Consider the following 27982-nt stretch of genomic DNA (forward strand, 5'->3'; position numbering starts at 1 on the left):
ATGGATGGCGACCTCGTCAGCGACGCCGTGGGCGGCGTCCTCCTCAGCGACGCCGTGGGCGGCGACTTCCTCAGCGACGCCCTGGGCGGGGTCCTCCTCAGCGACGCCCTGGGCGGCATCCTCCTCAGTGACGCCCTGGGCGGCGACCTCGTTCGCGATGCCCTGTGCGGCGACCTCTTTAACGATGCCATCGACGGCGACCTTGTTAGCGATGCCCTGGATGGCGTCCTCGTGTGCAATGCCCTGGACTTCGACCTCCTTAGCGACGCCCTGGGCAGCGTCCTCGTTCGCGATGCCCTGTGCGGCCACCTCTTTAACGACGCCATGGACGGCGACCTCGTTAGCGACGCCGTGGGCGGCGTCCTCATCAGCGACGCCATGGGCGGCGACCTCCTCAGTGACACCGTGGGCGGCGGCATCCTCAGCGATGCCCTGGGCGGCGTCCTCGTGTGCGATGCCCTGGACTTCGACCTCCTTAGCGACGCCCTGGGCGGCGTCCTCGTTCGCGATGCCCTGTGCGGCCACCTCTTTAACGATGCCATGGATGGCGACCTCGTTAGCAATGCCATGGACGACGTCCTCGTGTGGGATGCCCTGGACTTCGACCTCGTTAGCGACGCCCTGGGCGGCGTCCTCCTTAGCGACGGCCTGTGCGGCATCCTCGTTAGCGACGGCCTGTGCGGCATCCTCGTTAGCGATGCCCTGGGCGGCGTCCTCGTTCGCGATGCCCTGTGCGGCGACCTCTTTAACGACCCCGTCAACGGAGACCTCGTTAGCGACACCATGGACGGCGTCCTCGTTAGCGACGCCCTGGGCGGTGTCCTCAAAAGCGACGCCGTTGGTGGAGTCCTCGTTAGCGATGCCCTGTGCGGCCTCCTTGTTCGCGATGCCCTGGGTGGCGTCCTCGTTAGCGATGCCCTGCGTGGAGTCCTCGTTAGCAATGCCCTGGGTGGCGTCCTCGTTAGCGATGCCCTGGGCAGCGTCCTCGTTAGCGACGCCGTGGACGGCGTCCTCCTTAGCGACGCCCTGGATGGCGTCCTCAAAAGCGACGCCGTTGGCGGAGTCCTCGTTAGTGATGCCCTGTGCGGCATCCTCGTTCACAATGCCCTGCGCGGCGTCCTCGTTAGCGACGCCCTGGGCGGCGTCCTCCTTAGCAATGCCCTGGATGGCGTCCTCAAAAGCGACGCCCTTGGCGGAGTCCGCGTTAGTGATGCCCTGTGCAGCATCCTCGTTAGCGATGCCCTGTGCGGCGTCCTCGTTCACGATGCCCTGGTTTGCATCCTCGTTACCGATGCCCTGCGCGGCGTCCTCGTTAGCGATGCCGTGGGCGGTGTCTTCATTAGCGATGCCCTGGACTGCGTCATCGTGTGCGATGCCCCGGACTTCAACCTCGTTGGCAATGCCCTGGACAGCGTCCTCGTTTGCGATGCCCTGGGTGGTATCCTCCTTAGCGACGCCATAGGCGGCGTCCTCATTAGCGACGCCCTGGGCGGCGTCCTCGTTAGCGACGCCGTGGACGGCGTCCTCGTTAGCGACGCCGTGGACGGCGTCCTCGTTAGCGACGCCCTGGACGGCGTCCTCGTTAGCGACGCCCTGGACGGCGACCTCGTTAGCGACGCCGTGGATGGCGACCTCGTTAGCGACGCCGTGGATGGCGTCCTCGTTAGCGACGCCCTGGGCGGCGTCCTCGTTAGTGACGCCCTGGGCGGCGTCCTCGTTCACGACACCGTGGGCGGCGACCTCGTTAGCGATGCCATGGGCGGTGTCCTCGTTAGCGATGCCCTTGACTGCGTCCTCGTGTGCGATGCCCTGGACTTCGACCTCGTTGGCGATGCCCTGGACGGCGTCCTCCTTAGCAGTGTCATATACAGCATCCTCAGTAGCGATGTCATATACAGCATCCTCATTAGCGATTTCGTGTACGGTGTCCTCATGGGGAGCTAGAAGAACACAGAGTTAAGGTCAGTGCCCTGGTGCTGGAGACTGTGAATCACCCAGGGGCTTGCTTGGTGTGATGCATGGAGGTGGCTGATCACAGCATGGGTCAAGCTGATGGTGGGACATACTCCCAGGTGGACCTGCACTAGTGAAGCTAAGGGATGTGGCTCAGAACACTTTCTGCTGTGGGAATCAGTTTCCAGGTTCAGGTATGCATTATCCGGTGAAATGGGGAAATATAAAAAAATAGAAATTGACAAATTCATGAAAAGCCTCCCATGAGTGCAAGTGTGAGTTTTTTTATCCACTTTACATTCAGTATGCATTCACACATACAAAATATTTTTACAAGAAATCAGAAATTCAAATTTTTGTCAGTTATGTTAAATCTAACTTAGCTGCCAACATAAAGATTCTATTTCATTTACTTGGTCTCGAGAAAATCTAGCACATAGTAAGTAGACCAAAATGTTTATTAAATGAAAACACAGAGCAGAGATAGGGGGGCTGCTAGGCAGACTGGGTTGCACCTGATTACCTGGATGATAATTAACTGCACAAAACCTCGGTCAAATTAATATTGAAACTGCCTTTTGCTTGGGCTCGTTTCCCTTGCGGAAGAAAGATGACCAAGAAGATGAACAGGAAAGAAATGAGAAACAGAGGCCTTTGCTTAGTAGCTAAAGGCCACCTTCTGTAACATGAAATACTCTGCAAGTGGCCTTGAACTCTGCCGTGATTCAGTGACAGAGTTCCCTCATGTCTTCTACCCAGGTTGAAGTCCAGGAAAATTGCGACTGTCCTCTTTACAACTTGCGAGACCACACTGCTTCTGCATTTGCCTGTTGTATGTATGAGATTTACACGTGTTTTAAAGCAACATTTTGTTTCAGTTGGGCTGGTGGCCATACCCGGCACTAGCCAGTCAATAGTGAGATGGCTCCTCATGGAGGAGGCTTGGCTTGAGGCTGAGGGTCTTTAACCCACATATACAAGAGAGTTGCCACTAAGGGATGGAAGCCAGGCTAATAACCAAGTGCCACACAGAGTTCCTATCTGTCCCTCCTCACCATTTTTGGCTGGCAGGATTTGAGCATTTTAGGGCTTGGGAAGATAGTATTACTAAATCTACTAAAATACATCACCCATCCTTATAGACTTTGGCCAGTTGCTGAGCAAATTAACTTCACAACTGAAGTGGGCCACACTGGCCTTTGTGGTCCCCCACTCCTCTTAGAATTTGTGAACATGGGGCCTACTGGAGGGTGGGAGGTGGGAGGAGGGGGAGGATCAGGAAAAATAACTGATATTAGGCTCAATATATGGGTGATGCAATAATCTGTACAACAAACTCTCATGACACACATTTATATATGTAGCAAACCTGCACATCCTGCACATGTACCCCTGAGCTTAAAAGTTAAAAAAAAAAAAAAAATGATCGGTGAGCTGAGCCAAACACCTGGGGATCTTTGTGCTTTTGATACACTGATGACTATGCCTGTCCGTGGGGAGATGAGCCTATAACTGCCCTGGGTTGTGTGACCACGGAGGCCACTTTATGATGATGGGCAGTGTCTGGGGCCTTTTGGGCTCGGTGCTTTAGGGCTTATACGTGAATGCTGGACTCCCTGTGTGGTGGTGAACACCCCATGACTAAGTGCATGTCAGCGTCAGCACTGGCCCACACTCCTGGGTTCATGTTTTCACTTTTTCATTCAGGAACTCGGGAACTGGGGCCACTCCCTTGGCCCTTCAGGTTCTCCACCTGAGCAGTGGGCTAATAAGGCAGACCTGGGGATGGCTCTGGTGAGGGTGGAGGAGTCACTGTACAGAGAGAGTAGACCGGGGGTGGATTTTATTGTTAGAAGTGGACACTGGTGATTGGGTTGTATAAGTGGGAAATCTCTCCTGAGAAAACACACAGCCTCACCTGTACAGAAACACACACATTCACACCACACGATGCAGCCTCACACAAGACACCACCAATCCTCAAGCACCCAACTCAGCACCACCCAAAAGGGAGCACAGCTGCTTCCTCAAAATTTAGCCATAATTTTTCCCTGGGGAATTCAGGTTTAAAAAAAAACACTTCCCCTATACTTATTCCTATCACAATCCCAGGATCAGGGTGGCTCTTCACATTGAAACCAGGCAAGGATGCCACACCTTTCTTGGCATCCAGATTGTTTTCTTGGCAAGTGATTCCAGAATACTTACTAGATTCACGCCTCAGAGGGGCCACCTGCACCACCTGCAATACAGAAACAAAGCTTTTTGAGGGGTATGTCATGTTGTGGATTGTTTGCACAAGGCTGTGTTTCTCTCAATGAATATTGAAAACTTGATCAGAAAGTGTAGTCAACTTCAAGGCCTCCAAAACAAGGGTAGGATACACACTGGAAAAGACATCAGCTTCTGGATGGTGGATCTCTCAGGTCCACGTAGGTTGGCAAGTGCAAAATACTGAATCCAAGGAGAAGACATTGCTTCCAAGGACAAGGACCCCAAGGATACAGTCTACAACCTGAAGCCATCATAGCTAAATGCCATTTTGGATTACATATCAGTTGCTAAGAGTCACTTCTTCCTCCCCCTCAGAAAACTGCATTTAATACCTGTCATGGACATTGTCATTTTTTCACATGTAAAGTCAGTTGAAAAAGAAAGACACCAAGAAAGGAACATTTCTATTTCAGAGAAAGCAAGGCAACCTTACCCTCACGTTGACTGGCCTCTCTCCATCTCCTCTGTCCTTGTGAACTAGAGACTCCTCAGAGGCTAGGAGGACACAGAGCAACAGTTAGTCATAGATGCTTTTGTTCATGAGTTATTCAGGGAGCTCTGCTTAATGTGGACAACAGGACAGTGTTTGTGGATGTGTTTCATTAAAAGTGCAGCTTGAGCTCCTGCTAGAAAATCTTCCCTCGTGGAAAGACAGGCAAGAACGAGGAGCTAAGGAGCAAGAAATAGAGTCCCTGGCATTTTGCTGATGGCAACTTAAGGCAATGGGAATGAGTCAGTCTACAAATGGTACTGAAGCACATGCTATAGTTTGATGAGAGTCCCACTGCTCACACTGTGAGGTTTGAAACCCAGCTAAATGGTTTTCTAAACCCTGTAAAAACAATATTAGCTTGCAGGATTTATGTCCCAAGACTACTTTTACCTCTGAGGATCCACAGTGGCTGTCACTGCAGTTATTATGTGTTTTAGCATTTTGCACTTGAATAAAAGCAAAGTTTAATAGACAGATTGGATTCAATTCTAGGCAAAACAGTCTATGGTATTTATTCACTAATCCTTTGTTATAACTGCTGATGGGAGAATTAGAAGTACTGAAATTATATCTTTTAAAATTAATTAAAGCATAATTATTAATCACACAATATTTTTTCATCCAGGCTTCCTTTTCTTTGTCATGCATGCATATTAGTTGAGGATGGAGAATATCTACGCTTGTTCAGGCCAGCCAACATATGACAGTTTACTTCAAGAGAGGAGACATGGGTTGAATGCTGGTATGTTTTAACTCTGCAGTGCAAACAGTTGCAACAAGTGTGGTGAACTAATCACCAGATGGCCCTTTGCTGCCTTATTTGTCATTGTGCCTTACATGTAGCTTGCAGGATTTGATTACGCTTATGTTTTGTGGTGATCATACTTTCAACTATTCCTAAAATACTGCTTCAGTCTTATCTGTTTGGGGTCAACTGCTGAGGATTTCATACAAATTAATGAAGTTTGTGAATCTAAAGTTCTACACAAAGGTGGAAATATTTGCAAATCATTTATCTTGTAAGAGACTAAAATTTAGAATATTTTTAAATATATTTAAGATATATTCAAAAATCTACAGCAACAAACTAACTAAATAAAAATCAGACAACTCTTTAAAAATGGGCAAAAGACTTCAACATATATTTCCCTAAAGAAGATATAGCCACAGATAGTAGCACAGGAAAAGCTGCTCAGGATCATTAGTCATTAGGGAAATGTAAATGAAAAACACAAGCAGCCACCAATATACACCTACTAGGATGATTTAAAGGAAAATAAGTGTGAACAAGGATGTAAATAAATTGTAACCCTGATACATTGATGGTAGAAATGGATAAAGTTGCAGCCACTGTGAAAAACAGTCTGCAGTGGCTCAGAAGGTTAAATATGGAACCCCTGTTGGACCCAGGAACTCTACTCTTAGGCATCCCAAAGAATAGAGAACAGAAATCAAACAGATGTTTGTATACTAATGTTTATAGCATCACTTTTCACAGGAGCCAAAAGGTGGAAATAATCCAACCATCAGTGAACAAATGAACGTAATAAAAGCAAGGTGGTCTGCATGCAATGCTACATCATCCATCTGTAAAAAACGAACATAATTTTGATAGATGATACAACATGGCTGGACATTGAGAACATTATGCTTAGTGAAATAAGCCAGACACAAAAGGAATATATTGTATAATTGTAATTACATGAAGTGCCTAGAATAGTCAAATTCATACAAGAGAAAGTGGGATAGGAATCACCATGGGCTGGAAATAGGGGGAAGGCGCTATATTGCTTATTGTGGACAAGGTTTTGTAAGAAATCATCAAAATTGTGGGTGTAGATAGTGGTGTTGGTTATGCAACCCTGTGAATATATTGAATGCCATGGAGTGCACACTTTGCTTAAAAGGTTCAAATGATAAATAATGTGTTATATATATTTCCCCACGATAGAAAACACGCACAGCCAAGCCCAGATGCCAGTCTTGTTAGCTGCCTTCCTTTACCTTCAAGAGTGGGCTGAAGCTTGTCCAATCTTTCAAGGTTGCTGAAGACTGTATGATGGAAGTCATCTGCATTGGGAAAGAAATTAATGGAGAGAGGAGAAAACTTGAGAATCCACACTACTCACCCTGCAGGGCCAAGAACTCTGTCTCCCATGCATTGCTGACCCATCTCAGTATTTCCTGTGACCACCTCCTTTTTCAACTGAAGACTTTGCACCTGAAGGGGTTCCCAGGTTTTTCACCTCGGCCCTTGTCAGGACTGATCCTCCCAACTACTGACCATTTCACCTCCATTCATGTCCATGCCACATCAGGCTGTGTTGTCTAGATGGAATGAATCCACCCCAAATGTCCCTTTCTGGAGGAAGCCACCATTACGCTGTACCTCCAAGCATAATGGTACGTCCACACACACCAAGGCACCTCGCTCATGCAAGGTGTGTGTCCTCTAACAAAGTTTCACGCTCTAAACCCAGATAACTTTTGAAACCCAAGTTCTGTTGATTCCCCTACTTTGGGTGCTCCATAGATGCTCATTTGTCTACTAAACACTGCCCCAGGCAATTAAATATTCCAAAGTGACCAGCAGAATTTTTATGTTAATTCTGACATTGCATTGTTAGCACAAGTGTTTTTCCCCCTTCAAATTTATGTCTTTGTTACTGATAAATGTAACTGATAATGCTTTTTTCAGCTATGTTGCCAAGCATATTTATATAAAAATATACTCAGATTGTTTTCAGAATTTGACAAAGATGATAGCAACAACGATAATCTCATTTGTGTTATACTAATCTTTATGTGTTACTTTCATCATTTCTTACATATTGGGGCCTACCATACATTGTACAGTGAAATTAGTGCTATGCATCATGGTAGGAATATAAATTGGCAAAAGTAATTTAGAAAATAGTTCTCTTGTTTCTTAAAAAAATTAGGCTGGGTGTGGTGGCTCATGCCTATAATCCCAGCACTTTGGGAGGCAGAGATGGGTGGATCACCTGAGGCTAGGAGTTTGAGACTAGCCTGACCAACACAGCAAAATCCTGTCTCTACTGAAAATACAAAAATTATCCAGGCGTGGTGGTGTGTGCCAGTTGTCCCAGCTACTCGGGAGGTTGAGGCACAAGAATTGCTTAAACCTGGGAGGTGGAGGTTCCAGTGAGCCGAGATTGTGCCACTGCACTCCAGCCTGGGTCTCAGAAAAAAAAAAATTTTTTTTTGACCAAAATGTCATTATGCATTACATGCCTGTATATGAATGCTCAAAACTACATTACTCATCAAAGAAAATAACCAAATAATTAAATGTCCATTAACTGATAAATGAATAAACACTATCTGTATGAATAAACACAGCAGACTATGAAGGAAAACACATGACCAGCACGTACTAACACGTCAATTAACTTCAAACATGGTATGCGAAATGAAGGAAGTCAGATTCCAAATATATATATATGTCCATTTCTATAAAGCAAGCGGGAAATTTATGGAGATGGAATGTCACAGCAGTATTGCTTAGGGCTGGAGATGGGAGTGGGGATTAACTGCCAGTGCGCAAGAGAGAACTTGGGTGAGGGAAACATATTTAAATTAGATCGTGGTGATGGGTGCACACAGTATCAATTTAATAAAGCATCAAATTGTAGACCTTTTCAGTAGGCAAACTTTATGGTGGGTTCACACCAAATATAGGTGTTAAAAATAAATTAATGTTATGGAAATTCTTGTCGGGTTTTTAACAAGTCAAGGGATATGCTGTGAAAGCAGCATTAATTCAAATGGTTGTCACAGGTTACTTAAAGTTAATCAGATAGTTGTCCTACAAATATAGGATGAATGTTATTCATGAATTTCCTGAATCTATTGCAATAATCACATTTTTTTCCATTAAACTCTTGAGGTAGCTAATTTTATTTATTGCATTTTCAATGTTAATCTACTATTTCATATTCTGATATTAACTCACATTAGTCAGAATTTACAGTATTTTAAAATATCACAGAATTTAATTTACCTTATCTGGTTTTGGTTTCAAGACTATACTAGCCATTTCATTTAATTGTACATGTAGGGTATTCTAATTTATGGAAAACTATTACATCTTCCTTGATGTTTTTTTTTTTTTTTTAGAAATTACTTCTAGGGATCTATATGGTAGAGTCCATGGAGAATTGTTTTAATTCTCCATTCATGTCTTCAGTGGGTATAGGATTGGTCATATTGGTCATAGTTTTCTGCTCGGATTTCAATAAGAAACTTGTGGAAGAACCTGAAGGGTGGGATCTTTGAGGGAGCCTAAGACTGAGCAAGACAAGCTAAGAAGGAAGGCAGTGCCACAGCAGAACTGCTATTGATGCCCCCTCGCCTAGATTGCAGAAGAGACATCCAGCTGTAGACACTGAGGTGCAGGAAAACAATGGAGCACCATCAGAGAAAGCAGTGCCCAGGAACAAGGAGGCACTGATGGTGGCAAGGGGCAAAGACAGCTGCCACGAGGCTGTTCAGATGAGGGTCTCAGGCTGCATAGACACCCACACCAGCTGAGGGGTCCTGGTTTTCATAAAGTGTGTGGCTCAGCTAGGCCACCAACAAGCAGTTCACAAACAGTAGTAATACGACACTTTCCAAAGACCTTACTTGAGTAACACGGTGATTCTCACAAATTTCCAATCAGGATGGTCGCACAGTTCCTCCTGCTTTAGGACTCAGAGCCTGCCCATGGTCACAGTGGGTAGGTGCAGACTCTGAAGATGCACTTTGGTCAGAGACCCCGCTGAACTCTGTCTAATGAGGACCTCTGTCCTGTCTGCTGACCACCGGTCAGAGGTGCAGGCTGCAGTGGGGAGTAAGAATGCCACCTTCTCAATGTTGGGAAAACTCCCTGCCAGAACTGAGAATGGCCCTTTCTAAGCAGAAGGCAAGCTCAGACTAAAGAAGGAGGCCGACCACATCAGGTTGGCAGATTGCCAAAGATTCACTCAGGGAGAGCCCACATCCTGGGCCATCTTGGGTGGTGGCAAGATGAGGTAGACGACTGCTTTTGCAACACATACCTGACAACAAAAAATAAACAATTGTAAAAGAGCCACAAAATCCCCAAATATTTGCAAATTAGCAATGCACTTTTAAATAACTCATGGGTTAAAGAAGAAGTCTCAATAGAAAATTAAAAATACTTTTAACTACATTAAAAGAAAATGTGACTTGGCAAGATTTCTGGATGTAGCAAAAGCAGTCCTTAGAGGGAAATCTATAGCATTGGATGCAATATACTAAAAATCACAAGACCTAAAATCAGTAATATCATGTTCAAATTAGGGAACTGTAGAAAATAGAGGAATGCAATGGAAAGCAAGTAAAAGTAATAGACAACATCACAGAAATCAATAAAATTAAAGCACTCAAATCATCAGAAAATCAATAAAACCAAAAGCTGGTTCTTTGATATGCTCATTACAATGAATGAATTGATATGCAGGCTAACCAAGAAAAAGAAGATAACACAAATGACCAATTTCAGAAATAAAAGAGGAGCCATCTCTACTGAACTGTTAGGCATTAAAAGGAATATTATGAACAGTTCTATGACCGCAGTTTGATAACCTCAGTGAAATGTATCAATTCCTTGAAAGGCAATCTTCCCAAGGTCATGCTAGAATCCTAATTTGAATAAACTTATGTCTATTAAATAAGTTGAATTCACATTAAGAGCATTCCGAAAAATAAAGCACCAGGCCCAGATGGTTTCTCTCATGAAATCTACCGAATTCTTCAACAGGTGAATAAAAAGACAAAAATTCATTTAATGCAATATTATTTGGTGATTTAATGTGCCATTTTTTGCCATTAAGGCATAAAAAAGACATGAAAGCAGCTAAAGTGTACATCAATTTAGTGCAATAAATTCATCTGAAAAAACTACATAATATATGATTCCAACTATATGACATTCTGGAAAAGGCAAAGCTGAAGCGATAGTAAAAATGTTAATAGTTGCCAAGGTTTCTGGAGAAAGAGGACAGAGATTAATGAGAAGAGAGGATTTTTAGGGAAGTGAACATTTTCTTTATGAGACCATAAGGGTGAACATAATGTTTTAAATATTTCAAAATTCATATATATGTATAACAGAAAGAATGAACATTATGCAAATGTAGACTTCAGATAATAATGTATCAATATGTTCTCATTATTCTAGCAAATGTACCACAGTAATGTAAGATGTTACTAATAGGTGAAATTAGGAAGTGAGGGTGAGGAGACAGAATAATATGGGAACTGCGTGTATTATATACTCAATTTTTATTTATTTATTTATTTTGAGATGGAGTTTCACTCTTGTCACCCAGGCTGGAGTGCAATGGCGTGATCTTGGCTCACTGCAACCTCTGCCTCCCGGGTTCAAGCGATTCTCCTGCCTCAGCCTCCTGAGTAGCTGGGATTACAGGCACCTGCCACCACACCCAGCTAAATTTTTTGTATTTCTAGTAGAGATGGGGTTTCACCATGTTGGCCAGACTGGTCTCCAACTCCTGACCTCAGATGATCCGCCTGCCTTGACCTCCTAAAGTGCTGGGATTATAAGTGTGAGCCACCACGCCCGGCCATATGCTCAGTTTTTATGTCAATTTCAAACTCTCTAAAGAAATATATTAATTGAAAAATAATAATATAGCACCACTCTTTCAGGGAGATCTATGCTTATGTTTAACAACCAGGTAAGTTCTAGACATTAGCTTGAAACATTGTCTATCATTAAACATGAACCAAAATTGACTTTTAAGTAGATATTTACTTTTGTGGTTGTAGCAATATTTACTGACCAGGCAAATTAGAATCCTGACACATTAAAAAATATGGCTTAGTCTCTTCATAGTTTCCTCTTACATATGGGACACTGAATACTCCCCGTAATTGCAATTCTTGAATCAACTTAATTAATGAACTTCCACAGTACCTTCTTGTGGGTACCTCTTCTTCTTTACCCGGGAGCCATGAGGTCTCCGACACTGGTTGGTGTGCACCGCATATCTTCCTGTATTCTCTATCAGAGAAGATGCTGGTTAATGCATTTACAATAGATAGGGCTGTTGACATCTTGCTGACAGAAGACCAGAGGGAAAATAGTGATAATCTGTTTTAAGTTTAAACTTATGATCCTTTTCTTTACAGGCTTCCAAGCAGAGCCCACTGAATCAAAGTTGGGTTTCAGGAAGATCACGGAGTTCAGTGAGCACTCAACACCTCTATCAGACAGACTGCGTGGGCAGTGCCTTCCTGGAGAGGAGAACACAGCAGGATGACTGTGAGTGCAGGGCTGGTGCAGAGTGGGGGCCCGGATTCAAATTCCACTAAGCCATGTGGACCTAGGAAGCTCATGTCCTCCCTCTGCCCTCAGTTCTCTGCACTGTCATAATGTAATTTTAGCAATACTTTTTAGGCCCTATTTAGGCCCTACTTCTTAGTATCACAGTACAGGGCTAAAAAATCACTAAATACAGGAAAACCTTAGAGAGGACTGGTACTTCAGTAATGTTCTCTAAGTGTTTACTACATGCCAGGAGGAATAAGCTGGACACTTAGCAGTGGCGGAATATGGAGGGGGAAGTTGGATGGCTCCGGGGCAGTGGAGCATGCTTTCCTGTTCAGCTTTTCTGTGGGCATGATGCCTTATGGTTTATGGAGAACATCAGCCCTGCAGGGCGTGCAGAGGAGGGGCTGTGGCTGAGATTTTACACTTGAGGGTGCTGACATTCAGAGATGATAAGTGACGAGCAGAACCTCAACCCCGCTGAGTGAAGGACCTGAGATGGGAAATGTATTTGGCTCCCTAGAGAGAGAGATTCCTGAAAAACCGCCACCTCTTCCTCACGCCCTGTGCCAGAGACCCAAGAGACCCCTCACTGTCTTTCTCCAGTCCTCCTAGCCCGAGGTGTGTGGGTGGACAAAGGTGATGCTCTGGAGGAAATGCCTGAGATAAGGACAGGTCCTTAATGATAAAGAATTCTCCTTCCTCTTTCAGATCCTTCACCTCCCCAGTATGACAGCTTAAAGGCTGTCATCTCTGTGGCCTGCCTCCCCTTTCCCTTCACCCTGCCAGCTGCCTCTCAGTGACTGTCTCCTCCAGTGACTACACTGAGGGACCAGGGACTGCTTGCCTCCCGAGGCTGCTCAGACCTTCTGACACTGCAAAATGATTGTCAAAAGACGGGTCTGCAAAGAGTAACTTCCCTTCCACTGATCAAACCTGAATATGCAAGCTACTGTGAATTAACTGGAAAAGTGGCCGTGTGGGCTGGTGTTTGGTGATTTAATGAATTAAGTCTGCAACCCCCACTGCCTCCTTGACTATTGATCAGAGCTGCCTGCAATAAGGTCTGGCTAAGAATGGGCAGTGGCTGCACCAGCTCTGGGTAAAATTTGACCTAAAATGACCAATCTCATTCACTAACCTCACCATAGTCTCATGGGTTCAATGGACCTGTCCAATCCTTTGCTCTTTTCTGTCCATCACCTTCCTGTGTAAGTTTCCTCCACCACGCACATAATAGAAACATGGCACAGGGGAGCTAATCACCTCCTTTATCCCCCCTTCAGGCTCACACAGAAGTTTATAGTAAAAGCCTTTTCAAATGACTGCTTTAACTGCTGCTACAGCATGTGTCATCAGTTGAATGGAATCTGTCATGTGACTTTAAGCAACCCTTTGTTGAGAGACAAGATTCAATACTAGGGACAGTATTCTAGTGTACTACATCATTGATTTTATGTTATGAAGATCATCAGTTATTGAAAATGTGTAAATAACGAAGCCCAGCCTTACTCTTCAATGCTGTGTGTGTAAATCCACTGAGTGTGCTGACCCCCATGCTTGTACCCACCTGCTAACACAGAAAGGGTCCACTCAGAAGGGAGGCACAGCTCCAGCACTGAGGCTGTCCACACCAGCTTCACAAGAGTTGCCACAAGGACGACGGATACCCGGATAACAACCAAATGGTAATTTGAGTACTTAATGGTCATGATCCCTAAAGTGTGTAGCTCAGAGGGCTTGTGGTGATAACTCCATCAAGACTCGAAAACATCTCCCCAATTCTTATTGGACTTGATCCATGTCTTGAGGAGACCCAGCTATGACACGCAGGCACCACATTGTCCTACTTAGTGCCTCCCTTAGTGTTTCAGAACCTGTGATTTGATCAGAAACATGGGCTTTCTATGTTGGTTTCACACTAAGGACTATGTGACACCTGCAGGAAGATGTCTACATAGCTACCTGGATTATGAGATCATGAGGCTCTCTTATGTGAGGGATGGCGTTTGGGATCTCTGCAGGCATGGGTAATTCCAGGCATAGAGGGTGCTGGAACTCCCTTGCATGGTGAATAGTGATCTCTTCACTGGCTGATAAATAGAGGTTGTAGTCCAGGCCTTCAACATTAGCACCGTATGAGTAAACATTTTGACTCTTCACTATGCAGCAAGTGAACCAGGGCACATTTATGTATGTGGCTTAGTTTCTCCATCTGGCATGTGGGCTCAATAAACAAGCTCACAACATATGGGCATGATGATGATGAGGTGTGAACTAATGTAAGTAAAGTATGTGGTCTGATTTGTTAAATTAAGAAAAATGGCATTGAGAGTTGTGCTGGGTAAACACAACATTTTTTTCCTGGGGGAAACACACATAGACACACATTCACAAGCAAATCATGCAGACGTGCACACAGACCACCTCACCCCACCCCCACCCTAATACACACATACCCACACACAACCTAATGTGAACACGTTCCCAGAAACTATACATAGATAAAAAGAGTATGTCACCTGGAAAACCAGTTTCTTTTACTCTCCCCACATCCTCATTCCCACCAGATGTCTTGGATCATGGAGGCTCTCCAGACAAAAGCCAGCAGTTAAGCTCCAGATTTCCTATAGAATCCTTTTCTAACAACCAGTGAGTGATTCCAGAATACGTACCATTGAATGTGCTCTCTGAAGTCACCTGTAATTAGAGAAGGAAAACACTCTGAGAATCAGGCTATGCTATGGATGGCTCACACAGGTCTTTTGTTCACTTGGAAACTCTGGGTAACCAAGATTGGAAACAAGGTTCAAGTCAAGAGCCCCAACTCTAGAGTAGAGTTCCCTTAGGAAAGCACAGGGGCTTTTCTGGAAGAATGTTTCTGTCTAGGTAATTTTTGAGTAGCAATTGCAGAATTCTTATCTAAAGTGAAAAGCTTGTTCCTGAAGAAAACATCCCTTAACACGCAGTGTACTATCTGACACTGCCAATTTTGCACGTCCTCTGGAATCAGGTGTCAGTTGGTAAAATACACCTCCTCCATCCCCAAGGAAATATTATCTAACATCTATAATGTAGTGGATAATTTTCCCATAGCTGATATCAACTGAAAAATAAAGGATCCAAGAAAACAATATTTACATCTCAGGCAAAGACAGGCTACTTTACCTTGGTAGTAGAGTAGGGGTCCCTTTTCACACACCTTTTGGAAGGCTTCTTCGAGTCACCTAGGGGATGTGGAGGGACACAGCATGGCTGTCAGTTCATTGGCAGTGCTACTCATGAATGACTCAGGGACTGGGACTTAGGGGTGTGCCTGGTTAACAAGCATGGAATGAGCTTCTCCTGGACCATCTTCTTCATGGACCAATGAAGGCAAAGAAAGAGCAGCAAGGAAATGAGAGTAGAGCCCTTGGCTTTCCAGGTAATGGCAAATGAAAGCAACGTGAAATAATCAAACTCCAAATGAACAAATGGTAAAATACATGCTAGGATTCAACCACAGCATCCTGTCACTTCTTCAGACCCTTTAAAAGCCCAACAGGACTGCCACTACCTTCTTGACATCTACCAAGTCCCTTTCAACCTCCACAGACCCACATACACTGCTACTGCATTTATCATGGAGGCTATAGGGTTCTGCCTTGTTTATGTGTGAATTTTTTAAAAACAAGATTTAATACCATGCACCAGCATTAATTATATTTATTTCTTTTCTTGGTTATGAAAATAATCAGTCAGGCATAGTGGCTCACACCTGTAATCCCAGCAGTTTGGAAGGTGGAGGTGGGCGGATCATTTGAGGTCAGGAGTTCGAGACCAGCCTGACCAACATGGTAAAACCCCATCTCAACTAAAAAAAAAAAAAAAAAAAAAAACCCAGCTACTCAGGAGGCTGAGGTAGGAGAATCCCTTGAACCTGGAGGCAGAGATTGCAGTGAGCTGAGATTGCACCACTGCACTCCAGCCTGGGTGACAGAGACTTCATCTCAAAAAATAAAAAAATAAAAAATCAGGCCAGGTGTGGTGGCTCACGCCTGTAATCCCAGCATTTTGGGAGGCCGAGGCGGGTGGATCATGAGGTCAGAAGATTGAGACCATCCTGGCTAACAGAGTGAAACCCCGTCTCTACTAAAAACACAAAAACTTTGCCAGGCATGGTGGCACGTGCCTGTAGTCCCAGCTACTCGGGAGGCTGAGGCAGGAGAATCGCTTGTACACAGGAGGCAGAGGTTGCAGTGACCTGAGATCATGCCACTGCACTCCAGCCTGGGCAACAGCGCAAGACTCTGTCTCAAAAAAAAAAAAAAAACTCCCCTAAAAATAATCAATTATTAAAGATTAGAAAATACTGAAATACTTCTATTTTAAAATAACCTCTATAACCATACATTTTCCGTTCAGTCTTCCTTTGCCCTGTGTTTGCAGTCATCATGTGAGGGGCTGCGTATGTTCAGCCCAGGCAACTCACAGCGAGAGAGGGCAGAGCGGGGAGATGGCCCCTGGTGAGCACTGAGGCTCTTCAAACCAGCTGCCAAGGGAGTTGCAAGCAGGGTGACACATGAGGCTCATTATTTAATGGTATTTTGTGTTCTTACTTGTGTTGTCCCCAGGTTGTGTAGCTCACAGACTTTTTTTTTAAAACATTTCTATATGGGTCATTTGAAGTTCATAACACCATCAAACATCAGTACAGGGTCTTCCCATTATTTACCGGCTTTGGGACATGTGCTGAGGAGTGGCCGCGCACTGAAGGAATGTGACCGGTTGTCCCAAGTGTTCTCCTCTCACTCAAAATCCACAACCAGTTCAAAAGGATTTGGGCTTTTATGTGCCTTTCACATAAAGACTATGACACAGCTAAGCTGTTCATGTACTAATACCTGCCCTGAGCTGTGTGACCACAGACACCACCCTATAATGGGGCCAGTGTGTAGGAACTCTACAGGCTCAGATCATTCCAGACATACATGCAGATGTTGGAACTCCCTTGCACAGTGACTCATGATCCCAAGGCTGAGTGCTGAGGGCAGGTCACTAGTTCAGAGCCTCAGCACTGGGGCTGTATGCTTGCGTTCCCATCTTGGCTCTTTTGCTGAGGGGCTCATAAGCTTGGGCACATTCATCTCTGTCTTTTTCTGCCCAGCAAAAGGTGATAGTAAATCAATCACGCCATTTGTCTGTGGTGATGGCCGAATGATTTCATGTAGGTAAAGTGTACAGTATAAGTGCTCATGAGGCTTAATTATCAGTGAAATGTCTTGCTTTAGATTTCACAGCTTAATGAGGCTCAGAGGCTTATTCGCGCCCAGGATTCTGAACTCCCAAGTCATTGTTCTATGACATACACCTGCTTGGCCTAAAACCGACCACTTTATCATAATGCAGACCCAGTTTTGAAAGAAGCAGATAAAGTTGTCAAAAGTACTGAGTCTGCCTCAGCGCACACTCAGTGCGCTCCACACAAAGGGCATCACCATCTGCCACAATGGCACAGTGGCCTGGCTGGCACAGACAGTGGCAGAGCAAAGGGCAAGAGATCCCTAATCCCATCACCATGGTCGATAGGGCATCATAGACATTCCAGGGTAAAGGCACAATCCACATTGTGAGGTCCAACTGCTGCCATGTAGACAGGTGTGTTTTTACATGTACGGGAAGATCATTGAAGATAAGTGTTTTATATCCATGGTTAACAGATGAGATGACCATGAAATGAACACCAGTGTACTGGGTGGAGCAGCTTATCTATTCATTCTTCTGCACTAAAACCTGTGAAACAATATCATCTTGCCTTATTTACTAACAAATACAAGTGCCTCTAAATTTAGACAGTTTCCAAGTCATGGAACTGATGAGCACTTAGCTCCTGCAGAGAGCTCTGGATGATGGGTCGGGAGAAAAAAGTCACACAATACATCAAAACAGCATTAACAAGTAAACAGGTTTTCAAAGCTCTCTACATGCAAATTTACACAATTATCCTTTTAATTTTTATCTTCCTATATATGTACATAATCTACTTGCTTCTGAGTATAAATAAAACTGTATGTTCTTAGTTAATAGTCTCTACCAATTCATTCTATTTATCTTTCTGAGATGAAATACTGCATCTCATAGGATAACAAAAAAAAATTTGACTAACGTTACACTGGAAAGGTGAGTAGGTTGGGTGGTTGACTGTGATTGACAATTCCATGATTTTGGATAACTCCCAAAGCATAAAAATAAATGTGTGTTTTATTTCACACGTAGACAATACACATTCTTATTACTTTAAAAAATTAATATGTGAATGGAAATGACTTACTACAAATTTATTAAAGTAAATACATATTTCACAAAAAAAGAACAGAGAAAGAGAAAAACATGTTAAAAACAAAGAGAGGTACATTTTATTGTGTGAAAAGCCTCCAACCCATCCATACTACTGTGGCTTTGTTCCAAAGTTTTGGAAAGTAATGATTTCATAGGTTCTTAATTAGGTTAAAAATTGCAGTAAAATAGACATTGCCATATCTTCCCCTACGGAATAACTTAATCTGTGGGGGGGCGATGGAACGTTGAAGGATGAAGGATGTAAAAGGAAATTATATATATATAATTTGGGAATTTGGGAATAAACTGAATCCCAATTAACACTGGGAATACACATATATACATATATAATATATACATATATAATATGTATATGTATATATACATAAATATAATATGTATATGTATATGTATACATAAATATAATATGTATATGTATATATATACACATAAATATAATATGTATATGTATATATATACATAAATATAATATGTATATGTATATATATACTTATATATATATAATCCCAATACACACTGGGACTACACATATATATAAATATACACACATAATTATATATCATATTATATATTATATATTGTATATATTATATATTTTTTATATATATTATATAATATATTATATATAATATCACATGTAATATATCTTATATATTATATATATAATATCTAATATATAGATAATATATATTATACATATGTAAATTTTTTTTAGACAGAGTCCTGTTCTGCTGCACACGCTGGAGTGCAATGGCGCCATCTTGGCTCACTGCAAGCTCTGCCTCATGGGTTCAAGCGATTCTCCTGCCTCAGCCTCCCAGGTAGCTGGAACTACACCACACTGGGACTACACCAGATGCCACCATGCCTGGCTAATTTTTTGTATTTTTAGTAGAGACAGGGTTTCACTGTATTGGCCAGGATGGTCTTGATCTCCTTACATTGTGATCCTCTTGCCTTGGCCTCCCAAAGTGCCGGGATTACAGGCCTGAGCCAAGATACATATTTTTTAAATGAAGAAAAATTTCTAAGGTAATCTGCTTGGTACAATAATCAAATATATAAATTGAGGAATAAAACATAACCATGAAAAATATTTATAAGTGCATATGGAAAATACAGAGGATAATTCTTTAAATAACATATTTTGAAAGCATTAACTAGTAACGTGAAAAGATCGCATTTGGCAGGTCAGTATGAACATACCTTGAATGCAGCAACTCAGGTTCCCCATAAGAAAAATCAAAATCAGGGACAATGAAACCACAAAGGTTCAATCTGCTCTGACCTTTGAAAAACTCAGCACAGACAGTGGCACTTAGGACTAACGGCAGGAGATCCCTAATCCCATGACCATGGCAATAGGGAACAAACATTCCAGGGTGAAGGCACAATCCACATTGGGAGGTCCAACTGCTGCCATGCAGAGAGGTGTGTTTTACATGTACAGGAAGGTCATTGAAGGCTCAGTGATTTGTTTCAAAAAGTGAATCCCAAGCCCACACATTATTATGCAGTGCTTCTTAAAATAAGTTATGAGATGGGAAATAGGGCAACCCCAAAAATATATATTATATATATATAAACATGTTAAATCTAATATGTATAATATATATAACATATATATAATTTGCTTTCACAACCTGCATCCCTATATTATATACAATATATTACATATAATATAATGATATATAATAATATATAATTACTATATATATAATATAATCTATATAATTATATATATAATGATATATAATATATAACATAATATATATTATATATTACATAAGATATTATATATTAAATAGTATATAACAGATATTATATATGATAATATACGTATATTATATATTATATATACATTATATGTTATATATTATATATTAATTATATAATATATATTGTATTAATATATCAATATATAAATAACATATTAATATTATATTAATTAATAATATAGTAATAGATATAATATGTAATATTATATATTATATATTATATTATATTTAATAATATATATAATTATATATCTGATATGGATATTCTCTGATATGAAAAATGCACAGGATAATTATTCTTAATAACATATTTTGAAAGTATTAACTAGTAATTTCAAAAGATCACATTTGACAGGTCAGTATAAACATACTTTGAATGTACCAACACAGGTTCCCCATGACAAACATCAAAATCAGGGACAATGAAACCACAAAGGTTCAATCTGCTCTGACTTTTGAAAAACTCAGCACAGACAGTGGTACATAGGACCATATATATTATATATAATTTATATACTATATACTATATTATACAGTATATAAGTAATACCTAATAATATATAATATATATATTATATAATATAACATCTACTATATATAATATCAAATATAATATATAATAAATATATAATATATAATATATATTATAAATAACATACTATATTATATATTATAAATAACATAATATATTATATATTATAAATAACATAATATATAATATACACTATATATAACATAATATATCATATACACTATATATAACATAATATATAATATATAATATATATAACATAATATATAATATGTATTATATATAACATAATATATAATATATATTATAAATAACATAATATATAATATATATTATATATAACATAATATATAATATATATTACATATAACATAATACATAATACATATTATATATAACATAATATGTATAACATATATGATATATATTACATTATATATGTTATATAATATATTATATATGTTACAAAACATATATAATGTAATATATATACTACATATAACATATATAGTATATAATATATATTATATGCAACATATATAAAATTGGCTTTTATATCCTGCATCCCCATATTATATACAATATATCATACATAATATAATAACATATAATATGTAATTATTAGAACCATATATCACATATCATATAATATGATTTATTAGGAACAAATATCGTATATCATGTGATATATGATATTCCATATCATAAAGCATAATATAATATATAACATTATATATGTTATATGTAATATATAATACTACAATATTTATAATATATATAATACTACAATATTTATAATATATATAATACTACAATATTTATAATATATATTATAGTATAATATATGTAATAAATATTATAGTATAATATATGTAATATATATTATAGTATAATATATGTAATATATATTATAGTATAATATATGTAATATATATTATAGTATAATATATGTAATATATATTATAGTATAATATATGTAATATATATTATAGTATAATATATGTATTATATATTATACTATAATCTGTAATATATATTATAGTATAATATACGTATTATATATTATACTATAATATACGTAATATATATTATACTATCATATACGTATTATATATTATAGTATAATATAAGTATTATATATTATAGTATAATATAAGTATTATATATTATACAATAATATATATCTTATATATTATAGTATTATATATAATATATATTATAGTATTATATATAATATATATTATAGTATTATATGTAATATATATTATAGTATTATATATATAATATATATGATAGTATTATATATATAATATATATGATAGTATTATATTTATAATATATATGATAGTATTATATATATAATATATATGATAGTATTATATATATAATATATATGATAGTATTATATATAATATATATGATAGTATTATATATAATATATATTATAGTATTATATATAATATATATTATAGTATTATATATAATATAATTATAGTATTATATATAATATATATTAAAGTATTATATATAATATATATTATCGTATTATATAGAATATATATTATAGTATTATATAGAATATATATTATAGTATTATATATAATATATATTATAGTTTTATATATAATATGATATATTTTAATATGTATAATATACCTTATATTTTAATATAAATGATATATAACAGTATAATATATATGACATATATTATACTATAATATACATGACATATAGTATACTATAATATATGTGACATACATTATACTATAATGTATGTCACATATATTATACTATTAAATATGACGTATATTATACTATAATATATATCATATATTATAGTATTATATATCATATATTATACTGTTATATATCTTATATTATACTATTATATATTATATATTATACTATAATATATATCATACAGTATACTATGATATATATCATGTAGTATACTATGTTATATAATATCGTATACTATGATATATAACATATAGTATACTATGACATATATCATATAGTATATTATGATATATATCACATATTATAGTATGATATATATCACATATATTATAATATAATTTATCATATACATTATAATATAATATAACACATATAATATATATCATATATACTATAATACATATATAATATAAATTATAATCTAATATATATAATATACATTATAATTTTATATATAATCTATATTATAAGATCATATATATAATATATACTATAATATAATATATAATATACATTATGATATAATATATAATACATTTATAATATAATATATATTATATTATTTATAATATAATATATATTATATTATATATAATATAATATAACACATATACTCTATATTATATTATCATGTATAATATATATTCTAATATTATATATATTATATTATAATATAGATTACATATATTATATTATAATATATATTATATATTATATTATAATATAGATTACATATATTATATTATAATATATATTATATATTATAATATAATATAGAATGTATATATTATCTTATAATATAGATTATATATATTAAATATCTATAATATAATATACTATAATATAATATATAATATATATAATATAGATTATATATATAGATTCCATATAATATATATTATATCATAATATATATTACATATATTATAATATAATGTGTGTAATATATATTATATATGATATATTAGATATTATAATATAATATATGTTATGTATATTATATATAATATATATTATATTTTATATATTATATATAATATATATTATATTTTATATATTATATATAATATATATTATATTTAATATATTACATATAATATATATTATATTTTATATATTATATGTATAATATATATAACATATATTATATTAGGTATATAAGATAATACAATGTAAAATATGACATAATATACAAAAATAATATACATGTAATGATATATATAATATCATATATAATACATATGTATGTATTATATATTATATATATCATATATAATACAATATGATTATATATAATTATATATAATATAGTCTAATTATATATAATATAATATATAATATATATATCATATAATACAAATAATATATATCATATATCATACCTAACATGTCTATTATATATTATATATCATATATTATATATAATACATATCATGTATTACACATAATGCATAATGTATTATATATATTATATATAATATATTGTATATATCCTCTATATGATATAATATGTATATCATATATAATATATATTATATATCATATATAAGATTGAATATTTATAATATATTACATATAACATGTATTACATATGACAGATATGATATTTAATATATATAAAATGAATATAATATAAATACATACTATGTATTATACATATTATATATTATATATGTAATATATTAAACATTATATATAATATTTATATATTATAAATATTACATATTGTACATATATATTTTATATATTATATATGTCATGTGATGTAATATATATTATATGTCTTATTATGTATTATATATAACACATATATTTTATACATATTATGTATAATATGTAATATATGACACATTACATATTATATATTATATATAGTACATTATATATAATATATGTTATATATAATATATAATATATATTATATATTATATAATATATAATGCATAATATATATTATATACTATATATTGTATAATATATAATATATTATATATTATATATATTATGTATAATATATAATATGACATATATAACATATATATAATATGACATATAAAATGTATTATATATTGTATAAAATATATAATATGTATGTGGTATATATTATATAATATATATTATATATTATATATTATACTTTATATATTATATATTATGTATTATATATTATACATTATATATTATATATTATGTAATATATATTATATATGATATATGGTATACCATATATCATATATAATACTTACATAATATATATAATTTGTATATAATTTTTATAACAGTCTTGTTGTGTTGCACAGGCTGGAGGGCAATGGTGCCATCTTCGCTCCCTGCAACCTCTGCCTCAAGGGTTCAAGCGATTTTCCTGCCTCTGACTCTGACCTTTGACTCTGACCAATCTTCTCTGACCTTTGAAAAATTCAGCACAGACAGTGGCAGTTAGGACCAACGGCAAGAGATCCCTAATCCCATCACAGTGGCGATGGGGCATAAACATTCCAGGGTGATGGAACAATGCACAGTGGGAGGTCCAACTGCTGCCATGCAGAGAGGTGTGCTTTTACATGTATAGCAAGGTCATTGAATGCTCAGTGTTTTGTTTCAAAAACTGAATCCTTAGCCCACACATTATTATGCTGTGCTTCTTAAAATAAGTAATCAGATGGGAAATAGGGCACCCCCAAATATATATTATATATAACCATATTTAATATAACATATATAACATATATAAAATTTCCTTTTACATCATGCATCCCAATATTATATACAATATATTACATGTAATATAGTAATATAAAATAATATCTAATTATTATATATAATATATACAATTATATATACAATTATATATTATATATAATTTTTATATAATATATCATATATATTAAATAAAATATATAAAATATATATGATATATAATATATATCATATATAATATTATATGAAATATTATACATGATATGTAATATATATTATATACTATTATACTATATTTAATTATACCTATAATTATATATATCTAATATGGATATCCTCTGATATGAAAAATACACAGGATAATTTTTTAATAACATATTTTGGAAGCATTAACTAGTAATTTGAAAAGATCGCATTGGACAGGCCCCTGTGAACATACTTTAAATGTAGCAACACAGGTTCCCCATAAGAAAAATCAAAATCAGGGACAATGAAACCACAAAGGTTCAATCTGCTCTAATCTTTGAAAAATTCAGCACCGATAGTGGTACTTAGGACCATACATATTATATAAAATATATATATGACATGCACTGTATTATATGTTATATATAATATATAATATAATATACATAATATAAATATGATATATAATATGTAAATTATATATTATATATAATATAATATTAATTATATATTATATAATATATTATATACTATCTTATATTATATATTCCATAATATAATATATTATATATCATATAATATAATATATAATATATTATATGTAATACAGTATGTATTACATATGCATAATATATAAAATATAATATATAATATATAATATATGTATATTTTATATAACATATATATAATTGCCTTTTACATCCTGCATCCTCATATTACATACAATATATCATATAGAATATAATAATATTTAATCATATATTATTGTTACGACCATATATCGTATATCACGTAATATGATGTATTAGGACGATATATCGTATATCATATGATACATGATATTCCATATCATATATCATGACAATATATATTATAATATAATATATACTAAATATAGTATATTTAATATATAATATAATATAAAATATGATATAATACATAATAATGATAAAATATATAATATGTTATGATATATAATGTAATATGATTATATGCTATATAATATAAATAATATAATTATATATAGTAAAATATATAATATATATCATATATATCATATAATGCATATTATATATCAGATATCATATATATGTCATATATTATATATTATATCACATGTTATATATCATATATATCATATATTATACATAATATATTATGTACAATATATATATTATATAGAATGTATTTTATATACCATATTTAACATATAACATATATCATATATAATGTATATTATATATCATACATAAGATTTGATATATATCACATATAATATGTATAATATATATTATATATGACAGATATAATATTCAATATATATAATATACATATAATATAATTATATATATTACATATATAATACAAATTATAAATTATATATCTACTAGATTATATAATATATCATATATTATATATAATATTTAATATATTATATATTGTATATAATATATAATATATTATATATTATATATAATATTTAATATCTTATATATTATATGTAATATATAATATATTATATACTATATATTATATTCAATATATTATATGTTATATATAATATTTCATATATTATATATAATATTTAGTATATATGATATATAATATATATTATACATGTATATTATATATAATATATATTATCTATGTCATATAATATATGTCATATGTCATATTATATATTATATATTATATATTATATATATTATACATAATACATATATTTTAGATATATTATGCATAATATATAATATGTATTATGACATAAGATGTATTATATATAATATATGCTATATATAATATAGAATATATATCATACATATTATATGTTATATATAATATATATTATATATAATATATATTGTATTACATATTATATATAATATATATTATATATAATATATATTGTATTACATATTATATATAATATATCTTTTATGTCATTATTAATTATCATGCCAATTATATTATGTCATATATATTAAATCATGTCAATTATCTTATGTCATATATATCATATATAATATATTATACAATATAGAATACATATATAATATGTATAATATGTATATAATTTTTTTTTAAACAGAGCCTTGTTCTGCTGCACAGGCTGGAGTGCAATGGCGCCATCTTCTCTCACTGCATCCTCTGCCTCACGAGTTCAAGCGATTGTCCTGCCTCAGACTCCCAGCAGCTGGGACTACACCACACTGGGACTACACCACACTGGGACTACACTAGATGGCACAATGCCTGTCTAATTTTTTGTATTTTTCGTAGAGACAGAGTTTCACTGTATTGGCCAGGATGGTCTTGATCTCCTCACCTTGTGATCCTCTTGCCTTGGCCTCCCAAAGGGCTGGGATTAGAGGCCTGAGCCAAGATACGTATTTTTTAAATGAAGAAAACTTTCAAAGGTACTCTGCTTGGTACAATAATTAAGTATATAAATTGAGGAATAAAATATAACCATGAAACATACTTATAACTGCATATGGAAAATACAGAGGATAACTTTTTAAATAACATATTTTGAAAGCATTAACTAGTAATTTGAAAAGATCGTATTTGAAAGTCCAGTATGAACATACCTTGAATGCAGCAACTCAGGTTCCCCATAAGAAAAATCAAAATCAGGGACAATGAAACCACAAAGGTTCTATCTG

At 35.4% G+C, this 27982-nt stretch overlaps 1 protein-coding gene across 1 annotated transcript; it reads right to left on the minus strand.

Moving 5' to 3' along the window:
• Positions 1-96: 96 nt before the first annotated feature.
• LOC129529657 (uncharacterized) lies at positions 97-27978 on the minus strand (the record flags this gene model as incomplete). The annotated part of the gene is made up of 8 exons (XM_055375389.1): positions 27908-27978; positions 15210-15268; positions 14717-14741; positions 11688-11774; positions 6725-6790; positions 4661-4722; positions 4162-4195; positions 97-1940 (listed from the first exon to the last, which is right to left on the minus strand). Coding segments are annotated over exons 1-8 (2205 nt in total), but the record flags the coding sequence as incomplete, so codon positions are not given.
• Positions 27979-27982: the final 4 nt, after the last annotated feature.

This window comes from Gorilla gorilla, chromosome 23 (genome assembly GCF_029281585.2).
Source record: "Gorilla gorilla gorilla isolate KB3781 chromosome 23, NHGRI_mGorGor1-v2.1_pri, whole genome shotgun sequence".
Lineage (NCBI taxonomy): Eukaryota > Metazoa > Chordata > Mammalia > Primates > Hominidae > Gorilla > Gorilla gorilla.